The 21,532-nt window shown below is 40.4% G+C and overlaps 2 protein-coding genes and 2 long non-coding RNA genes across 6 annotated transcripts in view; 2 read left to right on the top strand and 2 right to left on the bottom strand.

Moving 5' to 3' along the window:
* The first annotated feature begins 190 nt into the window (after positions 1 to 190).
* On the top strand, positions 191 to 13,292 carry LOC128413150 (uncharacterized). Its single transcript, XR_008330257.1, has 5 exons — positions 191 to 478; positions 3,819 to 3,942; positions 5,071 to 5,253; positions 12,264 to 12,340; positions 13,094 to 13,292. It is a non-coding gene; the product is annotated as an uncharacterized LOC128413150 (long non-coding RNA).
* Positions 477 to 2,867, bottom strand: KLHL34 (kelch like family member 34). The gene has a single exon (XM_053387065.1). The coding sequence runs from the start codon at positions 2,264 to 2,266 to the stop codon at positions 491 to 493; it is 1,776 nt and encodes a 591-aa protein (XP_053243040.1). The 5' UTR covers positions 2,267 to 2,867; the 3' UTR covers positions 477 to 490.
* A 1,540-nt stretch (positions 13,293 to 14,832) lies between the features above and the next one.
* Positions 14,833 to 21,532, bottom strand: part of SMPX (small muscle protein X-linked) — a 26,505-nt gene continuing 19,805 nt past the window's right edge. For both annotated transcript variants that reach the window (XM_053387063.1, XM_053387064.1), the window contains exon 5: positions 14,833 to 15,132. The gene's annotated coding sequence lies outside the window, so the exon portion shown is untranslated. The remainder of the gene's footprint in view (positions 15,133 to 21,532) is intronic.
* The window catches only part of LOC128413148 (uncharacterized), a 26,417-nt gene continuing 23,394 nt past the window's right edge, over positions 18,510 to 21,532 (top strand). The window contains exons 1-2 of one of the 2 annotated variants that reach the window (XR_008330256.1): positions 18,510 to 18,764; positions 20,385 to 20,588. This is a non-coding gene — a long non-coding RNA (uncharacterized LOC128413148). The remainder of the gene's footprint in view (positions 18,765 to 20,384; positions 20,589 to 21,532) is intronic. The other variant, XR_008330255.1, reaches the window with a different exon arrangement.

Below are 21,532 nucleotides of genomic sequence, written 5' to 3'. Positions count from 1 at the left end.
TGTTTGCTTTTTTGTGCAGTTTGCAGTGCTTTCCCCCATTCTGAAGCTTTGGCACGACTAAAAAAATGAACTGGGATCATGTGGACAATATAATAACATCATGCAATTATGCAGCCTCTAATTCCTATATCAAATGAATACCTGCTTCAAACATAAAGTGAAGGTATGAAAAAAGAGGCATATAAATGGATTCTTCCATTCTATTTTTTTAATATGCCTCTTTCTTCACACATTCACTTTATGTTCTGCAAATCAGGTATTAATTCACAGTTATTACTGAAAACAAAACAGTTGTTTATGTACAGCTCTTATTGGCAATAAGTTCTTAGTCTTTACCTGTTTTACTCTGTGATTTGAAATACAAAATTCAAGCCTATTTACTGATTCACAATATTATCTCAATATAGAATGGGACAACATTTTTAATATTTAGACATTCTGGAGATGTTACGGAATTGTCCTTGCAGATCATTTTATGGTGAGTTGTTACCTAAACAGTTAGTCTCTTTTGTTGTTGAACGTCTTTAGCATCTAGTAATTCAGAAAGCTCTAGCACAGCACACTGCAATCCATACCAAGGCAACGAAGCTTTGCATATTTCTTCCCAACAGTCATTGTCTATATCATAGCCCACCACATCCTGAGTTGGAATCTCCTGGGAATCTTGCCACTTCTTCCCCCCAATGAGAAGGGCAGTTTCCTCCACTACTGCCAAACCATAACTAAATCGATCATAGACCAATGGCCTTAGACGAGTCCATTGATTTTGGTCAGGATTGTATTTTTCAATTTCAGAGAATGGTTCATAAAGGCCTAAAAATGTAAAGATGCAATCTCTTATGGTGGCCATCTGATGCCCAAACCGGGCAATGCTCATGGGGGCTTGCTTTTTCCATTGCCCTTCTAGTGTAGTCAAAGAGTACAAATCCTTACTTGTGTTACTTTGATTTGTGCATTTGCCACCCGATATATAAATGTTATTCTTGCAAACAGTGCCGGCATGACCATGGATTTTGCATGGCAAATCTCGAACTTTTGTCCATGTGTCTCGGCTAATGTTGTAGGCTTCGACAGATGAATGTAATGATCCATCCTCACCTTGACCACCAATTGCAATAATGGTGTTTTCTAGGATGCAACAAGAAAAGTGGCATCTTTTTTCTAGCATGCCGTTGATTTGTATCCACTTGTTAAATCTGGGGTCATAGCGATGGACTTTGTTTGTCACTGTTAAAGTGGGACTTTTCGTTTCACTTTGCAAATCTTCTATTTCTCCACCTAGCACATACAGAAAGTTCCCAACTGTACACACACAGTGATTTTGTAGTCGATCCTGCACCTGTGTTAAAATCTGCCATTTGTGATTGTAAACATCAAAAGCCACCACATCCCTGCTGGGCCCTTCATGTTGAATCATACCTCCAAGCAGGATAATCCGCGTCTTCTGGTTTCTCAGTGTGCTGTACTTATCCTGTAGGATAGGTTGCCTAAAGATGAATGAGTGGTAGTTTATTGCTTTTATGATTAAGCATTTTATGGGGGCTGTTAGAGGCACTTCTGATTGAGTGTAGACTTTTCTCAGATCTTCCACAGGAATAAGACCATATCGTATGTGTTCCAATAAGCTAGTTGTATGTGTCAGCCTCAATTTATCATACTTCAGCCACTTCAGCAATAGATCTAGCAAATTAGATTCTTTCACCATAGGCAGATCTGAACATTCAACTACTGCCTTCAAAGATCTGAAATTCAGTTCTAGCAGTTCTGCAAAATCAAGGTCTAGGAGTTTCCAGAAATTAAAAATGAGATATTTTTCTACAGCTGACAAAGCATCTGGAAGATAGAATCTTGCAGCAACATTGGCAGAAAAACAGCAGTTCTCTAGGGTAAGATTGTTAGCCAAATATTGGCTGCACAAGACAACTGCCTCAGACACTTGCAGGTAGGTAGCAGCTTCCAAAGTGTCTTCCAGGCTGGCAAAAGACAAAGGCAACCAAGAAGTATAAATGAAATCCAGAACGTGTTGCAAACCAGTGGCTGAGATGACTTGCAGGTGAATGATGGCAGCCTTTGATTCTTTGGTATAACTCTTGAACATGGCCCTGAAGTAATCACTGGAGCAGGCCAACAAAGACTTGTGAGCAGGGAACTCATTTTCTTTCACCTTCAACAAAATGTCACACAACAAGCCTTCGCTGCGGAGGGTTTGGTACTGAGACAACACAGAACCACAATGTCCTTTGCAGTAGGACAGAAAGTAACTCATTTCGCAGAACAAAATGCCCTAAAGCCTTTTTGACAATGAAAAGAAGGAAAGACACTGCAGCTGTGAATTAACTCAACTGGACGAGGAAGCACTTGAAGAACAACCATCAGCTCTGCTCCTTCAGCTTAATAGAGCCCTTCACATCCCTTTCCAGTTTAGCATCCTGCTAGTAAACATTGTCTCCTGCATTCATTCATTCATAAAGCTGAATTCAGTAACATCCTCCAGACATTTCTCTCACCTCTGTTTCCGGCACAGGAGATGGTCCACAGGAGATGAGAGCACTTGCTTGGCCAGCATCAGGTGACGATTTGTGCCAGCTCAGATGTCTCCCGTGGCTTTTCTTTCTCTTTAAGCTGACTAAATAGACCTTCTGTGGCTGCTGGTGCATCACGAATGGAAGGAGGAGGGCTGAACTTTGCTGCAGCTTTTGCTCGAGCTGTGTCTTTCACTCTTAGACAAGTTTAGCTCTTATTCCCCCAGGGCCAACAAGCCACGTATGGTGATTTCTCCTCGTAGGAAGTTTCAGCTGAAAATCAAATCAGCACCTACAGATTAGAGTGTTAGGATTTTGTGGACACACAGACCTTTAGCCTGGGAGCAGAAAGACGAGCAAAATATGAGGATTAGTCAGTGGTTTAATTTGACATGCATTTTGGAACCCTTTAGTTTATATGATATTACCATAACTCACAGTGACCAGAATAGAATGCAAACACTAGACCCCTTGTCATAGCTGTCCAAGCACTGAACTGAGATGGGTGAGGGAGGGAGAGAGAGAAGGGGAGGGGAAAGCAGTCATTTTACAAGGAGTGCAAGCCAGAAGATCTGACATTGAGTGACCTGGGTGGAAATCATGCGAGCAACACATTTCTTCAAAGGAGTGACAAAAATAGCCCTGAAATTATGTCATATAAAGCAAGCTCTGTTTATTGTAGGATGCAGGCATAAATGAGTTCCAAGCGAGCTTGAAGTTCCTTGGACAGCCCAATGACATGGCAGATTTGCAATGGGAAAACAAATGTAGTCAAATTAAATACAAGGAGTAAGAGATTATCAGTCCTTATCGCCTGTGTCTTGGAACATCCAATTCCCCTCGGGGGCTAAAAACAGTCAGATGCACTCACCCCGCTGGCTGGCTGGCTTGTGACAACCTTTGGATCTATTTGATTGAAATGCCTTTTTTGCAGCTCTCATTTCTAAGTAAAAAATAAAAAATGCAGGTATGTGAGTATGAAGGCTGACACAATCCTGGGGAAGGTACAAAATGACTTTTGGAAAGAGAACCCTGGTCTGCCTTATTGGTAAGTTTCTGCTTTTGAACAATGGGGGTGAAATGTTATTATAGTTAAGTCCTATCATATATGCTTGACCTGGTAGTTTACAAAGGGACACAGCTGATTATGCAAAGTGTTTATGTTTCCTGGGAGGATCTTGATTTCATCCATATTAATTTCTAATGTATTTTAAGTGGATAAGACATTTGTCATACACCACAAAGCATGCACCTCCTTTCTGATGTGATCTGTTCCCTGCTACTTCATTGTAACAGTATTGAACATGCACTGGCAAAGCAATCAAGGACAAATAGCTATGGAATCTTGTCAGCCAGAGTGGGAACAAATACTCAAAGCAGTGACATTTTGCAGCTGTCCAGGCATATCCCATTTTACACTGTAAGTCAAGCTTTCAGTGTTTCTTCTGTATATAAAAAAATTGCACATGCGTACGAAACTAGTGAGCCACAAGAAAGAATTCTAGCCTAGTTTTCTCCCTGACATTTGTTTTGTATGTAGAGGGAGATACGTTTAATATGGGAAATCAGGAGAATTCAAACATACTATTTCTCCCCTTTCAGTCTGCATTGGTATGACCCAGGAAAAACTGCACCATGTGACTGCTCTGATTCTATGTTTCTTTCAGCTTATCGGTCACTTATCAATAGATGGTTGCACTATTGAGTTGTGTTTTGCACATATGAACGAGCCATTATGGATCAGATATTAAAGACAGGAGTTCCTTATCTCATATGGTGTCAGATCACAAAGAGCTACAAGTCTTAGAGCGCTGAGTCACCTAGTGATAAGAGCTCAAATAATGTGTGCACATGGACACACCTGCTCCTTGCACTTTCAATTTCATTTGGGGGAAGGGCAGTGTACATTATTTGCATGCAGAAGGCACCAGAGTCAGTCTTTGACATCTCCTGTTAAATGGATCAAATAGCAGTTTATGTGAAAGTCTTGACTACCAGAAAGATAGAATAATAGACAAATATTCTGGCTGGCCATAAGGCAACTTTCTGTATTAATCTGTAATTTTGATTCTATAGGTATGGTACTTTTATCTTTATGGTCTATTGTTTGTATACCCTTCTAATGTAGGGTCAGGGGGGTTGAATAGGAAATGCATGCATCCTTGCTATACCTCCTTTGGGTTTGGGCAAATTGGGCATAGGTACATGCCAAGTTAGTCAGTGCACCTGTGTGATAAAGGATGGATAAAGTTGTCCCAGCTGTCTGGAACTTGAGTCTTGCAGAAGTTGTAGCTGCCAAGAGGAGTGCAAATAGGCCTTTAAAATAAGGTGTGAAAAACAGGATAGCCTTTTAAAAGAGGAATCTGACAAAGGATCCCACCAGGAGCATAGCTTAATAGATGTTTTGTTTTGTTTTTTTAAAATATTTTTCATTAGCCATAGCAATAAACAGAAATGATGAAAAATTGAAGAAAATGTTAGCACAATGATGTTACAGAGATAATCGTGGAAATTTCAGGAATTTAATTTTAATTTGACTATATTGCAGGGACAAAGAATCTTACAACAGACTCAACTTTCAAGGAAGGAGCTTGAGAATTACAAACAACCTATTATCTAATCTTAGGCACTGCAGGACACTGATGTGTGTGTGTGAATGTACCACTTTAGAAGAAAGGAGGTGGATTGTACCCAAAATGAGTGTGGATTGAGTTATGCTACAGAGTATGAGGTGAGAATAACTGGATATAGTTAAAGAAATGTAAAGTACGGTATGTAGATATAGAACTATAGGGTAGAATACAGTATATGATAAGATAAATGTTTATTATTAGGTTGAGGGGAGATATTGTTTAAGAAAAAAACCATGATTAAACAAAGCCAATGTTTGGGGGAAATAAGGGATATATAAGATAGATGCAGTAGATGGGGGGGGAGGGAAATTCTGTCTGTGACTTTCAATCCAAAAATGTGTGTCTGTGTGAAATTTCTATACTGCCCTTCAGCCAAGGATCACAAGGTGGTTTATAATATAAAAACAAACAAAAAATACAAAACATCATAATACACAATACATATTCCCTCACCCAACCATGTACCGTAGTTTAAAAGGCCATAGATTGTTTGCTTAGCCAAAGGCTGGGACAAAGGGATTATTTTTTTCCAGGCACAAAAAAATGCAGAAGAAAATGTTGCATATGCCCACATAGATTCCCTGAAGAAACACCCTTAAAATGATGGCAGCGATTGAGGATTGGAATATAACAATTCTTTCTTAATTGTCCTGGAGTGATTGAATGTACCTGTATGTAATACACCACTCGAGTCAACCAGTGACCAATCAGATGCCCACAAGAAGCCCACAAGCAGAGCCTGAGCTCAGCAGCACTCTCTCCATGTGCAATTCCCAGAAACTGGGTTCAAACGTATATTGCCTCCAACATTGGAGGTAGAACACAGCCGCCATGGCTACATTGATAGTCTTAACCTCCATGGATTTGTCTTCATAACTCTGCAAGCTTTGAGATGACACAGAAGCACACCTGGAATCTTTGAGTGGGTCACAGAGATGCCTTGGTGCTCTGCCCCATCCCTAGTCCCAACAGAAGGATAAATTTATTGAGACAAATTAGCGGGGGGGACGGGGGACGGGACACCGTGGATTCCCTTGAATTATGGTCTCTCATAAGGCTGCAATACCAGGTTACTAAGCACATGCCCTGGAGTAAGCGTGTTTAGAACTGAGGTATGCTTTTGTCCTGTGCCACTGCCATTCCTGTTGATCCAACTTGGGCTGCAACTTGAACTACTGACCTTTCAAGAGCCGCTCATATCCACAGGGACAACTGAAGTATGTCAGATATTCACCGCATCTGAAGTCTGTGACTGACAGGTTTATTTCAGGTGAGTCCAAAGCCTGAATCCTCCTGGCTGACCCTGTATAATTGGCAGCCATGAAAAGCAACCACTATGGCTTGCTGCAGGAATCCTGCATAAATGGTTCTTGAAGTGCATCAGTGCTGCATGAAAAGGAAGACCTGTGGGCACTTTGATGGGCTATTAGCAGGCAGAAAACAGTGAAGCTTTTGTTCCTTCTAAGAAAATTGCTCACAGAAGATTTTGTACAAAGAAAAAGGGCGCACTGAATGTTGAGCCTCGTTTTATGCAAACCTCTAGCAACTGTGGTTTTAGCATGTACAATACAGTCCATTCTCTCCTCCCTTTCATTTGTTCATTTTAAACTGAAGTAGCAAAGAAGTTGGTTCACTCTTGTTTAGCCATAGACTGTGTTTCTGCAAACTTTTTTATATTGGTGTAATAACATCAAAGGTAAGTACCTCACTTATAGCATCAATTGACTCATTTGTATTGCCCTTGAGTATATCTACATGTACTTCCTCTTCAAGTTACAGCACAAGATAATTTCCTTTCTGTTGTGTTTCATTCTTGTTGGCTTTTCATGTTTCAATGTTGTTTTCTGCTTTATTTCTGCATACTCAGGTGTCTCTGAATGTAGAGTGGCCTACAAATTTGGGGATAAATAAATGATATTCTAGGAGGCAGGGCTCTGCATGTGAGCCCTACAGAGACTATGGCTGCATTCCTATACCTGCAGTACTGGGCATAAGCCATGTTGGACTTACTTCTGAGTCGAAATGGGTAGGGTTAGGGAATAAGCCTCACTTTCCTGTCTCCTCATACTCGGACAAAAATCCCCCTTAATTCTAGAAACTGGCCCTGTGCCACTTGCCAGACACTTTGAACTACACTGTTAACAATAGGGATTATCTTCTGCACATTTATAAGAAGTGAATGTGCACAGCACATAGGTCGTTTTGTTTGCAGTGTCTGGCTTTTTGTTACTGTTCCATCAGTGCATTCTTTACATTTCCAGACTACATAATTATTCCTAATTTACTCTTCAGGCAATATTCATTGTTATGTGTGAATGGAGAGAGTGAGTCTCACCCTCCTTCCGTTACTTTCCAAGGCATAGTATAGCTTTTCTAGTTTAGAAATGAGGGAGACCAGGCCAGAGAGCACACAAACCACCAGCTCCTGACAGAACCATCAGCAGCCTGAGAGGACTGTTGGGGCAGCTGTTTCCCCACCTTCCCAAGGGCTGCCAAGAGCTGTGTGTCCTGAGGAAAGACAGAAGCAAGGGAGCCCCGTCAGGGAGCACACAAACCATCAGGCCTCAGTTGGCCTGAGAGGACTGTGGCAATCTACCTTTTTATATAATGTATTTGTTTTAGGGTTTTAAAATTGTAAACTGCCTTGGCCAAAGGTGACATATATATTCAACTGAGAGAAAATTCTGAGATTTCAAGCAATGCCTTCCATCCAATATGGGCAGGGTAACTGGTGGGTCAGACAGGACTGTGGAAACTTGCTGATGCTTGTGAAAGTAAGATTCTTCACAGACCCAGGAAAAAATGGAGAAATGGTCTGAGCAAATTCTACAGTGCACCTGTTTTGCTTTCCTCACATTTGGATTGGATGTGATCCCAAGCAATTGCCCTCTATTGAGAAAGGAGTAGTTGGCACACATGATGAAAACTTACCCTAGATATGCTAAAGGGCAGTTCCCTCAAGGTGCATACTTAAGATGTGATGTGATGTCTTATCACACAGACAAGAACCAAACTCTCCAAACTACCTTGGGCAAACGCCAACAAAAAGCTAACCTTTAAAACCCTTTGCATCTTGGGAAAGCCAGCTTTCTCTCCCATCTGAACATTCCTGCATCTTGAGATCTAGTAGTGACAATTGATTGCAAGGGCATTTATCACTGTCAGATTACAGGTAACAACTAAGATGACTTTTTCTATCATAGTCGTGGGACAGCGGAACCATCTTCTGCAAAAATATTATCCAGATCTAGAACATCTGTCTTTGTTTTTACTGCAATTTTCTTTTGCGTTTTTGAACATGTTATAGTTAGAGCTGCAATGGCCACTTGCCACTACTGTCTGAAAATGTGGATTTATTTAAAGGTTTTAGATATATAGCATGTCTATATTGGATGCTGGACCCTGTCTTTCTTATAATCAAAGGATTGAAAGAATCCACACACACACCCACACCCAAATTCATAGACAAATTTTCAACCTGATTTCATGACTGGGGCCACAGAAGTGAAGAATGGTGTTTCTTCCAGATAAATTTGAATGCATGATACAAGTGTGTGTGTGTGTAGAAGAAAAATGAAATAGTGAAGAAGGAACAACTCTTTGATTATGAAAACACCTCCAGTAAAATCCATTTCTCAATTATCCTTCCATTTTTCCACTTGGCATCTGATGTTTGTCTAAAACACCCCCCAAAACCTTGGGCTTGGAATTAAGTGGAAAGAAGATAGCCTTTCCTACTGTGTGGCAACCTGAGAAGCACAGCCTGTAGAATATCCTGTGTCTGTATTGAAATCAATACATCAAATCCCTGCAACTGGATTTGTACACGCTGTCATCTGAGAGTGAATTTTAGACTTATCAGGAGTTTTGTTACATTTGGTTTTATTATAAGTGGTTTCTGCCAAATTAGCTAAATGAAACTTTTCAGAAAGGTTACCACAAAGGAAAAGGAAAAGAAATGCACTCTCCCACACAGAACAGCCCCACAAAGGAACCCCAGGATGCCTTCTAGGGCTGCCTAATTATACCCTCCAATAAAGGAAAAGGAAGCATTAACACCTGCAAGTGACTTAAGGCCACCATTTCTTTTTTCCTGCTATTTCTTTCTGAAATCAAAAGCGGTAGTTACAAAATGGTCATTAAAGGATTTCAACAGACCTTGTGTCCTGAAACTATTATTAGAAGTTATAGATAACAGCTCAGAAGCTGGAAGTGGAAAACAGGAGCAAAGCAAGCCATGTGTGCCTATATGGGGTTTGGTGGGGTGGCTTGTCTCATGGCATCTCATCTGTGCCAGTGGCATGCCAATGGCCCTTGTGCACAATGTACAACAGATCCAGGGGCTCTCATGGATTGTTTACAAGCAGAAGAGTTCACATAAATGAGGGAATCCTGTTGGCACACAAGATCCAATATAATTTCCTAAGTCTTTTACAAAATATTGCTTCTAGTTTTGTGTAAAAATCCTCCAGGCAATATTTATCACAAAATGTGTTCAGTTAAATTATATCCATCTTACATGTTGCAAAGATGCAACTTTTGCATGGTTATATCATTTGTACCAGGCGATTTAAAGGGGGTGGTGGTCTAAGTAGCATATAATGGTGAAAAATGGCTCTAAAAGTTTGGTCAACTAACTCAACCAGTTTCATATTTCTGGCACCTACAAATTAACTGAAAGCAGTCTGCTTAATTTCCTTCAGGGGTCAGTATCTGGCATCCAACAGCAAATGCCTTCAATTTCACTTTCCTCTTCTCCTTGTTAACCTGTTGTTGTTGCTACTGCTGCTACTGTTGTTCATTTTATTTCTATACAACACCTTAAAACATCAAATAAAGCAATCCAGAATAAATGTTACTGAAGAAAGTCAAATGTAAAGTATACACTCAAAGCAACATAATTAACAAGAAACTAAAATATTATCTTAAATATTTTAAAATCAAAACATTGATGTCAACAACTTAACGCAGCCAAGTTAACCAAAAAAAAATTCTTAAACATTTTTTTAAAAACACTACAAGAAGTCAAATATAAAATGCACATTTAAAATAGTATAATTAAGAAGATAATAAAATAGTCAAGTAAAGCATCTCAGTTTGTTATACTTGCTTGACATTGTAAATAAAGAGGAAAATCATCTATGCAAACTAGTCACTTCCTCTTACAGCATGTGTCGCATTCATATTATAAAATCAATGAGAAGCTCAAGTATACTTCTTTTTTTGTTATGGCATGCCTTATCATCTGAAGGGGGAAACAGCTCCAAAAATTGGGTTGACCTGTGCGCTTGTGACTTTTCTTTCAACTCCTGGGATAGTCTCAAGCCCATTATTGACCTTTATTAACTCTTAGACTTTTGGAGGGAAAGACGTTGTAAAGAAGTAAGACTTTAAAGCAGGGTTGGGTAACCTGTGGACTTACAAGCTGGACTACAACTTGCATAATCCCTGACCTTTGGTTATGCTGTCTGGGACTGATGAGACCATCTGAAGAACCATAGATCAGCCACCCCTCCTTTAGACTTTAAAATTACATTTGTATCCTTCCTTTCCTCCAAGGACCTCAAGGTAGTGTACATGAATCACCCTCTTTTCATGTTATCCTCACAACAACCCTGTGAGATGAGTTAGGCTAAGAGACACTAACCAGATCAAAGTCACCCAGTGAGTTTTATGGCTGAACAGGGATTTGAACCCTGGTCTTCCAGATCCTAGTCTAGCACTCAAGCCACTACATCACACTGGTTCTCTTTATAGTATATATAGCAGAGATAAGAAAAATGGTGCCTTCCAGATGTTGCTGGACCACAACTCCCATGAGCCCCAGCCACTATGGTCCTTGGTCAGGTACAATGGAAACCATAGTCCAACAATGCCTGGACTATGTCAACATTGTCCAGCAATGCCTGGACTATGTTGGACATTGTCAACCACTGCTATACAGTATGCTTTCATGCTACTAGTCCCACTACTCAAACAGGCTGAGAATATTGCTTACAGAGGGTGCCAGATTTTGAGCAAAGCTCTATCCTTACATCCTAGTGTAAGGCCACACCATACATGCAGGAAAGAGTCCTAAAGAAGAATGAGAATACTATGATGCCAACAAAATTTAGAGACTGAGTCACTCATGTATCATTTGGGCATGTGGGCAGCTTGCAGATGCTCCAAGTCACATGCGCTTTCATGGCTGTGTGACATTTAGAAGTGTTAAGTGACCTCGGGAGAGATTATTTGCTAGGCCAAGCCTAGCTAGAGAGAAAAAGAACAGCATGCTTCAATTCATCCTAAATAACCTTGAGCATTAAAAAAAGAGAATGAGTGAATGAATGGGCATGGAACAGGATAGTGACTACAGCCGAGGCAGTAACAAACTGCAGACTTTAAAGGGAGGGGGGTTAATTCAATTGTCCCTCTTTTCCATCAGGAATTTAGATAAAAAGATGTAATCTGTGCAGTAATTAGAGACTAAGCTTGGCACAGATTAACCCTGAAATTTTTAATGATCTTCCCCCACAAAAATGGGGACTATAAATTATTCAAGGGACCAATCAGAGGCAATTCATCACTTTTAGATATTTATACTTGGTTTATCTAGGATTCTTTGATGAAATCATTAGCATCAAAATGGGAATCAGAGCCCTACGGTTGGGGTTTTTTTTTGCAACTGCAATTTTTTAAACACGAACATTAATGCCCCTTAAAGAAGTCGCTGCAGCTGGAACAAAAAAAAATGGTCTGGCATCAAAAATTAATGAGATGTTCTTAAATTATGAATGTGAGAAAGTTAAGAGCTGCTTGGCTAAATGGGGCTTGGATTAGAGTGAGTCAATACATTTGGAGTAATGAAGATACTTCTGTAAATAAAGTGGGTGGTTATTGGCAAGTTGTGGAAAGCATTGGGGGGGGAGGCAAGGTGCCAGCTATGCAAGCCTGATCTCCATATCCAAATTAACGAATTATACAGAGATTAATGAAGGGAGACAAAAAGTACATTTGGGCTGGTTTCCATTTATTAAATAATTAAGAAGGAACAGTGTAATAAGTTATGACCAAATGAAATGTGGTTTTGAACTTGCCATTACAATTCTTGTAAATATTTTTTCAGTAAGAATAATAAAAGAATAAGAATAGCAGGCACAAGAAGAGGCAAGGTGAACTCGGTGCATTTCCTCTCACATGGTGGTAATGACAAAAATTGACCCTCATTCTTATTTGACGTTTGGTGGGACGGGGAACAAACTGGTGTCCATGAAAGTTGGTTTTGTCGGCCTAATAGTAGCTGTGAGGAGCAATATTTATTAATGGAAAAGTAACTTCTTTAGAGCAGCATCAGAAACAGGAAAATTTGCTCTCCTTAACGTAGGAATCAAAGTCCCCCAACATACCTATCTCTTCAGAAGAAGGCAGTTCACTGTACGGGAACTACATATTTCACACATGGCAGTGAATCAGGCTTGCACTTGAATAGTCTAGCATTTTTATATTGTTGTAACCTTCCCTGGGACCTTATGGTGAAGGGTAGAAAGAATCCTGTCAGTCAAGCAAGCATTCGCTAGAATAAATCATTTTTGGTTGTTGTCTGAAAGCATCAGATATTTGCTTTTCTGCATAGCATGTGGCAAATGCTATCAGTATTATTTTGAACAGTGTATTGGATCCAATGTTCTGCTCTGACTTGAATAGAAATGCTTCTGTTTGTGCCAGGGGGTTCGGGAAAGTGCCAGTCTTGTCTTCCTCTCCTCTGCAGTCCATCTCACGCTTAAAAGATGTCCCAGGGGGGCTCCCAATCCTCTGGAGCTACTTTTTGGGGTGTGGGAAGCAGCTTAAGATGGAGGAGCAAAAGTACAAACATAGAAGAAGGATCTTTGGCATCAAGCCTATTATTCTAGTTTCATTCTAGTAAATTAAAAACAAATGCCCCCTTTTTTAAAACAGATACAGATAGATGGTAGAAATTATTCCTGGATAAAGAATGCAGCGGATCATTTTATCATGCCTAGTTTGATGTTCTGTCAGCCACTGGGAGAAAGTGTCTGCATGAATTAATCAGTTGGATGAATTTTCTACTCCAGAGAGGAAGATGTCACTTGGTAAGTTTTCCCTCAGTGGAAGACAGAGGGAAGTGTTTGTTTGTTTGTTTGTTTGTTTGTTTATTTATTTATTTATTTATTTATTTAGCTATTCTTGATCTCCAGTGCAGTTCTGTAGGCAGTATCCAGTCAGAACTCTCTAAGTCAAACAAAAAACGTTTAGGACCATGGACAGCTCCAAAGCCACTTGCTAAACCACCTGCTAATGAAGTTGCATCTGAAGCCTTATGTCAGGGTTAGCCAACATGGTGTCTTCCAGATATTGCTGGACTACATCTGTCATAATCCCTGATTATTGGGCCATGCTCACTGGGGGTCATGGGATTTGTAGTCCAACAACATCTGGAGGGCACCACATTGGCAATCCCTGCTTTATGTAAACTGTTGTTATATTTGGATGGCACCCTCAGGACTTAATTTGAAGGAAATAGGTGAGGCAATGGTTGTACACAAGAACCTTCTGATCATGCACTTAGTGTTACAGTATGAAAAAATGTTTGCATTCTATTTGTGATTAAGGATCTGGTCTTAAAACTGTAACCCAGAGAAACCTTCCTGTTATTAGGGTCAGGGTTCTTTTTAGACACAAACTGTAATAACTGCCTTTGACCATAGAGTTCTATTTCCAGAAACAGATGTCTTTCTACTCAACATTTATAAGTTTCTTCATCCCTGAGGACTTAAAATGTTTTTACCTGTTTGCCAATGTAATAATTCCGCACTAAAGGGTTTGCTTATGAAACTCTGAAGCTAAAGCAGGGATCTATTTCAGAGGGTCACGAACTGTGGTGTGTGGACCACCAGTCCACTAGTGGACTATGAGCTTCATTCAAGTGGTCGGTCTGTGGAGAACAGTTATAATTTGAATGTGATATAATAACATATAATATATTCATTGGCCCTACAAGTACTCTGGCAGAAGTTTCTCCCATCCACCTGCAATCCTTTAATATTGGATATATTAGGGATTTAACTAGTGTGTGCAAGTCTCCACCATTTAGCCATGGAATTTCCAATACTCTCGGTTATTTACTGTCACTTCAAGTCTGAAAGCTGATCCCCTGATGCATAAAATAGCATAGAAAATTGGGCTAGATGACATTGGTATTCAGGTGCACATTTGAATATGGATGCTGGGGAACCTGTGGTCCCTGATCTGCCGCAGAAGCTGCTCCTTCTTGTGGGTTCATTACCTGAGGTTATGGATAATTTATACATTCAAAACACAGGCAATTAATTTCATTGTATAGTATTTCATCAATTTTGCCATTAGATTTTTTTATTTAAGCAGCAAAATGTTATCCATGTTAAATAATTCTAGACACTGCTTTTAGGTGTTAAGGAATATAAAATGTTTACTATGCACAATAAAGTTAGCAATATTTAAGGGCCACTGGTTTCCATGAGAAAATTTAACTGTGTATTTACTTTCCTATTGGCATTTATAGGACCAAAAAGAGCTTCTTCTGTAGTGCACACATTGTATATGGAATGTTAACCTTTATATGCATATACTCGGCATATCTATGATATTTATTACCATGCTCTTTTGAGCATATTCAGAAAAGCGAATAAAATGAATGCTTGTTTTCTGAAAAAATGTTTTATTTCAATTCTACTTTCAAAATAATACTACATTTATCTCTAATGGTATGATCAAATTCACTTCATGTATATGTACACATATGCTTTGGTGCGGCTAATATAATCCATATGCTTTACGGTAATCAAAACCAATAACAAGAAAGTCCATAAATGTGCAAATATTCCTATGACGTTTCTTGTATTTAGGATGCTCACAATCATCATATAAATATATAAACTATTGCAGTGAACTTTCTTCATTACAATCAATTTAACTTCTCCATATGCGTCTTGGCAGACCTGCAAAATAAAATCCAAATGAGATTCATTTGCATTTTTGGAGGAAATACATGGGAATTCTAAAGGGCAATATATTCTTATGCATAGAGTCAAACATCATGAGTCACATAAAACCTTCACAAGCTCCTGCTATGTGGGGGAAGAAAGTCTACAGATCAGTCTTGTACTGAAAGAGGATGGTATTAAAGATGGGTAACCCAACCAACACACTTGTATGTTGGTACAGTCCCACAAGACAATACCCACCCATTTCTCCATATGGATGAGAAATGCACATAGTGTTTTTTGTTTCTTAATGTGTTACTAGTCACATTTATTGTGCTTGCCCATCCCCGGATTGGGGCCAATGAGACTTGTAGACCAAAACCCCACTGAGTCATTTTGCTTTAAGCTTTCATTGGATTGTTTACTATGATATTGTGTGGACTTAGCTAGACATGGTGGGGTAGCGGGGGAGGCAGATATGTTTATTCACATGCCAGTCCTGTTCATTTTTAAAGCTGTGTCTCATTTTTGCATCAAAGGGAGACATGGGTGGGGAGCTGGACCATGAGACCATAATAAGAGCTTTGCTGGATTAGGCCCGTGGCCCATCTGGTCCAGCATCCTGTTTTCATAGTGGCCAACCAGATGCCTATGTGAAGACTAGAAACAGGACCAAAGTGCAACATCTGTCTCCTGTGGTGTCCATAAACTCGTACCCAGAGGCATACTGTCTCTAACTACCCTGTCCCTGGCTTATCCACACCCTTCTTCTTTCAGATATTTCCCCCTCTTCTCAGATAGTATCTGAAACCTGTTAGAAAATCAGTTTTAGCTGCTGTTTGTGCACAGGTGGATTGGACCCAGAGTGGATTTTCGTGAATATTTTATCAAATTTATACTAAAAATGAAAAGAGAAAGTGAGAAGGGACATTGCAATAACAAATTGTTCACAATATAATGATCCAGTGTATCAGAAAATGCAGGGGCATATACTAACAAGTCCTATAAAAATCTCTGCTCTCCCTTATGCGTTATCAACTTGCACCATCCATCCAAAGGAAAAATTATTTGTCAATCCAACATTTCTTCTGATTTATGCATCTCTTTCACTAACTTTTGACAACATTTTATATCTGTTGGGACCATCCTTAGTTCCAACTGCACTCAACGGCTGGAGAAAATTTGCTGTATTCCAGCTCTGTGCAACCTGTGATCCACAAAATTAAATGTAATCCACCCCACACATAGGGTGATCCTTCAGGGACTTGATAAGCCTCCTTTTATGCTGATTGCCTGGGACAGCTTGTGGAATCCCCAGACGTTCATGATACAAGGTTGGAGAATGCATTGGGTCACAATTTACAGAACTCCCAATATGAATTTAAAGTAGCCTGTTTCTGATTGGGCTATAGGTCTCATTGGCCCAATTAGCAAGAAATGCAAAGGAAGTTCTGAAAATGTCTGCTCAGAACATTCAGGGATTGGGAGCTGTTTCTGGCACATTCCCAGATGTCTGAATGTAGGTATCTTTGGTGGATCAGACATACTAACTTCAGTGATTATTTTTGTCCTAACTATGCTCCAAAGAGTTCGAGGGTGGGGGGACATAGTTTTCTCACCCCGCCCCTATTAATCCTCATAACATCTTGAGAGGTAGGTTAAGCTGACAAAGGTAAGCAGGCCCAAGATCACCAAAACTAACTTCACGGCTGCATCGCAAATTGAACCTGGGTCTCTGTGGTCCTAGTCAGATACTATGTTTGCTACCTGAGGGAGCAAGGAAAATCTGGCACTCACCCATTCCATGACAGATGGATCTTATTACAAAAATGGTGGAGAGACAAAATCCTACAATACACCAGAGTTTAGCTTAGGGGCCCTATATGAGCTCATGTGACACAGCACTGTCCCCCAACATTTTATTGCCACTCCTCACCAACCAGCACCCGTCAATTGAGGCAACTGGCTCACTCTCCCCAATGGTAGGGCTGGCCTTGATCATGCTTTTTTAAATATGATTGTGATTTTCAATTTATATCCTTCGCTTCCTCTCAAAAGGAGCCCAGGATGACACATGCACAAACAACAAACCAATTAAAACACCTAAGAACATCTACTCTAAAAAAAATAGAAATCTTATGGCTGAAAGCTGCTGTTGATAAGGAAGGCAAAAGAACATATGAAACTTCTAAAGTTTTGCTTGAGATATTCTGAGTACACAAGTGTACTTGCATTCCAATCTGAGTAATTACACTCTGCCTACACAAATTCTCCCTGCAGTTTCGTTTGGAAATGTTCCTTCGCTGTTCCTCTCCTAAAGAGTGAGCTTTGCAACTGTGGGTGGATGAAATGACACTGAAACCGGCAAGAGCTTGTCCTCAGTTTTAAGTGCACAGTGCCTATTAGCTCAATACTGTAGTCTTACTGTTAAGAACTTCATGTGCCCCAAAGAGCCAGTAAACTATTTTGATAACAATTAATGCAAAAAAGTGGCCAGTGGAGAGTGTACTGTGTGCTATATATAAAATATAAACAGCATAGGGTGCATCTATTAATAAGCATCTTGTGTTGTTTAATAGGCTTAAGAGTGCAATCCTATCACGATCTACTCATCCTATTGAGTTCAATGGTAATTACAGTCATACCTCAGGCTGTGAATGTGATCTGTGCGGGAGGCGCGTTCGCAACCCGCAACGCCGTGTCTGCACGTGATGCGATTCAGCGCTTCTGCGCATGGCCTCGTTTTGTGTTTCTGTGCATGCGCGAGTGCCGAAACCCAGAAGTAACCCGTTCCGGTACTTCTGGGTTCGGCGTGGTCCGCAACCCGAAAATGCGCAACCCGCAGCATTCGTAACCCAAGATAATACTGTACTCCCAGTTAAGTATGAATAGGATTGAAGTGCAAATAGGTTGCAGTCTATTGGTCAAAGAATCTTAATCTAGAAAGCAGACCATTATGCTGAATTATTTCTATACTATCTATATTCTCTTCCCTTTGGAAGGGAAAGTGGGCCACTTTTACATTTCTACTAGTTAAGTTCTAGGTATGAGACTTTGTATCTCCATCACCATCACCATTAACAAATGGCAGCATCAAATAGTGCTGTCTTGATGTCATCTTGATAAATATCTGGAACTTCAGGTTCAGTGTGGTGTAGTGGTTAAGAGTCTCGTAATCTGGGGAACCAGGTTCGCGTCCCTGCTCCTCCACATGCAGCTGCTGGGTGACCTTGGGCCAGTCACACTTCTTTGAAGTCTCTCAGCCCCACTCACCTCACAGAGTGTTTGTTGTGGGGGAGGAAGGGAAAGGAGAATGTTAGCCGCTTTGAGACTCCTGAAGGGGAGTGAAAGGCGGGATATCAAATCCAAACTCTTCTTCTTCTTCAGTTAGATTATCCATAATAACCATGTATCTGAGGGCTTCCTGTTATTATTTCATTAATACATAACAGCATACCAGCAAACTTATGCCCCAAAATACACTTTGACATAACAAAAGCTTTTCTCATTTTTCCATTACAGTATCAGAGTATTGTTGGGTGGGATGCTGTATTTATATCAATCCAGAGCCTCAAAACTGAACCAGAAAAAGGCATACAGGAAAGTCTGTGAATCTAGCCTCATGGCCTGAGATATATGTCACATGTGTATGTATGTTTTATATATTACATATGTTTTATTATACTGTATTATCTTTGCTTGGTTGCTATGCCTCGTGTCTTGTTAGCATCCCATTTCAAGGCAGCAGCCTTACTCCCAGCAATATTTGAGTCAGTTCCACTGTCTGCTGGAGGGTTCCTAATTTGCCCATGAGGCCATGTCCTCAAAACCCCACTCGCCTGTCAATCAGATGACATCACTTCGATGGGTGGGTGACATCAGCTGAGGGTTCGATTATGTGTTGGCTGTGGGCGCTGGCCCCATGGAAGAAACTGGTGCACACAGCCAATGCTGCAGCGTTTAACTCTTGCTCAGGGTAAATACTGCTCAGTTTGGCTGTGCAAGCCAGTTCCATGCAGAGAACTACCACATGCAGCCAATGCAGCATGTGGTCCTGGCAATGTTCCCCCAGAAATACACAATGCCATATCCTTTTAAGGAAGTATGACTCTTCTGAAACATAGAGATCACGGAATTATAGGGTTGGGAGGGACCCTGAGGAGCATCTAGTCCAACCCTCTGCAATGCAGGAATATGCAGCTGTTTGAGCCATATGGGGATTGAACCATGCTCTAACCAACTGAGCTCAAGTACTGTATATTAATTTGTCGGTGGCAATTTAAAAACAATAACAGGGCAGTATTCTCCAGTTATTGCTGAAATCTGCTTTTCTTAAAAGCATACACATTGGAGTTTAATGTTCTCTTTAAAAAAATAATGCAGATTTGAAACTTCCATCTGCTGCACCTCATTTGAGAAGCCAGATATAATGAAATCATCAGTGCTGGGAATCTCAAGCAAAGGGGTAGATTACTTCCAGGCTAGATGTCTTGGCTGGCTGTGTCTGTCATGTAATTAAACACTGACTTAAGATTCATACACGCAAAGGGAGATGGCGGACGTTGTATTAGCAGTGCTTAGTATGCCACTTTCAAGCCCTTTGTCCTTGCGACCTCACTCACGGCATTTACATGCAATTACATGACTGGGATTAGGCTAAGGTTCTTTAAATATTTCCAGCGGAGAACAAGCGAATTGTGTGCTGTATGCCCAAAGATGCATGAAATGTTTCCCACTCAACAAGAATCTAAGCCAGAGACCATGTGATGTTTACTCCTCGGCTGAACCCATTTATAGACACATTACTCACCACTGTCCCAGTTAGCATACATGCCCCATTATTTGCAGACATGTTGCCCTTTATACTGTTTGGAGAAAGGCAAAGTGATGAGGCATTGCTGAATTATACTGTTAAAAATCCCTCTGAATCTCACCCTGTGGGTTATGGGCAAGATGCATGCACTTGTTTGCATAGTGCATGGCATTAACTTCCAAATGAATCTGTTATTTGGACCATGTCAGTGAATGCGGGGGGGGGAGATAGGTTTAACAGAAGAAATGTGGAAGGAATGACTTCCTTTAGACACTGAGAAATATTTTGTTCTTAGAACACTAAAGCAGACAAACAAAGCTTTTGGAGAAGAGAAATGAACAAAGCAAATATATAAGTTCATGAAGCTTTGTAGGCTGCAGATAGAACAGGTGCCAAATGTTTGCATTATGAACGAGAGCAGAAAAAAGTCGGTCAAACTGTGTATCTCTTTCAGGCCCAATCCCTAGAAAGGATCTTCCTGGACTCCACTCAGAATCCATCTAATGTGAGCTTGCATTCTGACCACCATTCCTTTCCATATACACTTTGATTTCAACAGGACCTATACACGACTCTGCAACCACAGCTGTTTAGCTGGCAAGGAATGTTTTCCTTTGTGGGAAGGTAAAGTGAAATTCTTTTCAGCCAACGGCACCAGGTGAGACCACCTTCCTGAGTAAATTAATACCGTCAGCAACCGCAGTCAGAATGAGAAAACAAGAGGCACTGCTGCAAATCAAAAGTTCTGCAGCGATACTTGATAGGTGTATTTTTAAAGCCACAGTTAAGTGCTTACAAGGGGGAAAATAGAGAAATGAACATTTGGCAGGGTGAGGCTCAGTCTTTCCTGATTGATCAACAGCCATCAGTAGTTTTTAAATGTCTAATTCTATAGGCAACTTTTAACGAGGCTGTGTAAGTATGGACACTCTGGTCTCCAGCTGGCAGAAATGCAACATGAAGAGTGTCAGGCTTGTTCCATTTTCTCACCCTCCAGCAAGCACTTGCAATTATGAATCCTTTGGCTTTCTTTTTGGTCCCTGCTGTTGCTAAGTAACAGAAGTATGTAGACCAATGCCGAAAAGGCAAAGGCATTTCCCTCTCCTGTTGCTGCAGCAAAACTGCCCTACATTGCAGTAAAAAAGAAAAAGAGGAAAAAGAGGAGAGAATAAATTGCAAAATGTGGTGTGAAAGTCCTCTTTTTCAGCTTCAGCTCTTACTCTCTCTTGGAACCATAGGGTTGGGAAGAGACCTCAAAGTAATCTATTCCAACCCCATGCAGAAGGAAATCCACCTACTGCAGACTTTGGTAACAGTTACTTTGATAGTGACATCAATTAAAACTTCAAGGCCATTTTTCCATTTACATTGTTGATCTAACTGGACATCGTTTTGTTCATGCAAATACTACTGTTTTGGGCCATGGTGTAACTGGACAGATTAATTTCCTTCAACTAATCCTAAATCTTGGTGCAAATCTTGGTCCTTTAAAGCTATCATAGATTCATAGAATTGTAGAGCTGGAGATGCTCTTCAAATGCTGCCTGTGTAAAGGTGTCGCCATAATAGATGAAACTGAGAGACCACTTTGAGAATGTGTGT

Source organism: Podarcis raffonei, chromosome 4 (assembly GCF_027172205.1).
Source record: "Podarcis raffonei isolate rPodRaf1 chromosome 4, rPodRaf1.pri, whole genome shotgun sequence".
NCBI classification, from domain to species: domain Eukaryota; kingdom Metazoa; phylum Chordata; class Lepidosauria; order Squamata; family Lacertidae; genus Podarcis; species Podarcis raffonei.
The sequence above is the reverse complement of the archived record's forward strand: the minus strand, read 5'-3'. Positions and strand labels throughout refer to the sequence as shown.

Bases quoted from the DNA above. Each gene is read 5' to 3' on its own strand.
- KLHL34 (XM_053387065.1), bottom strand. From the start codon at position 2,266: ATGAGTTACTTTCTGTCCTACTGCAAAGGACATTGTGGTTCTGTGTTG.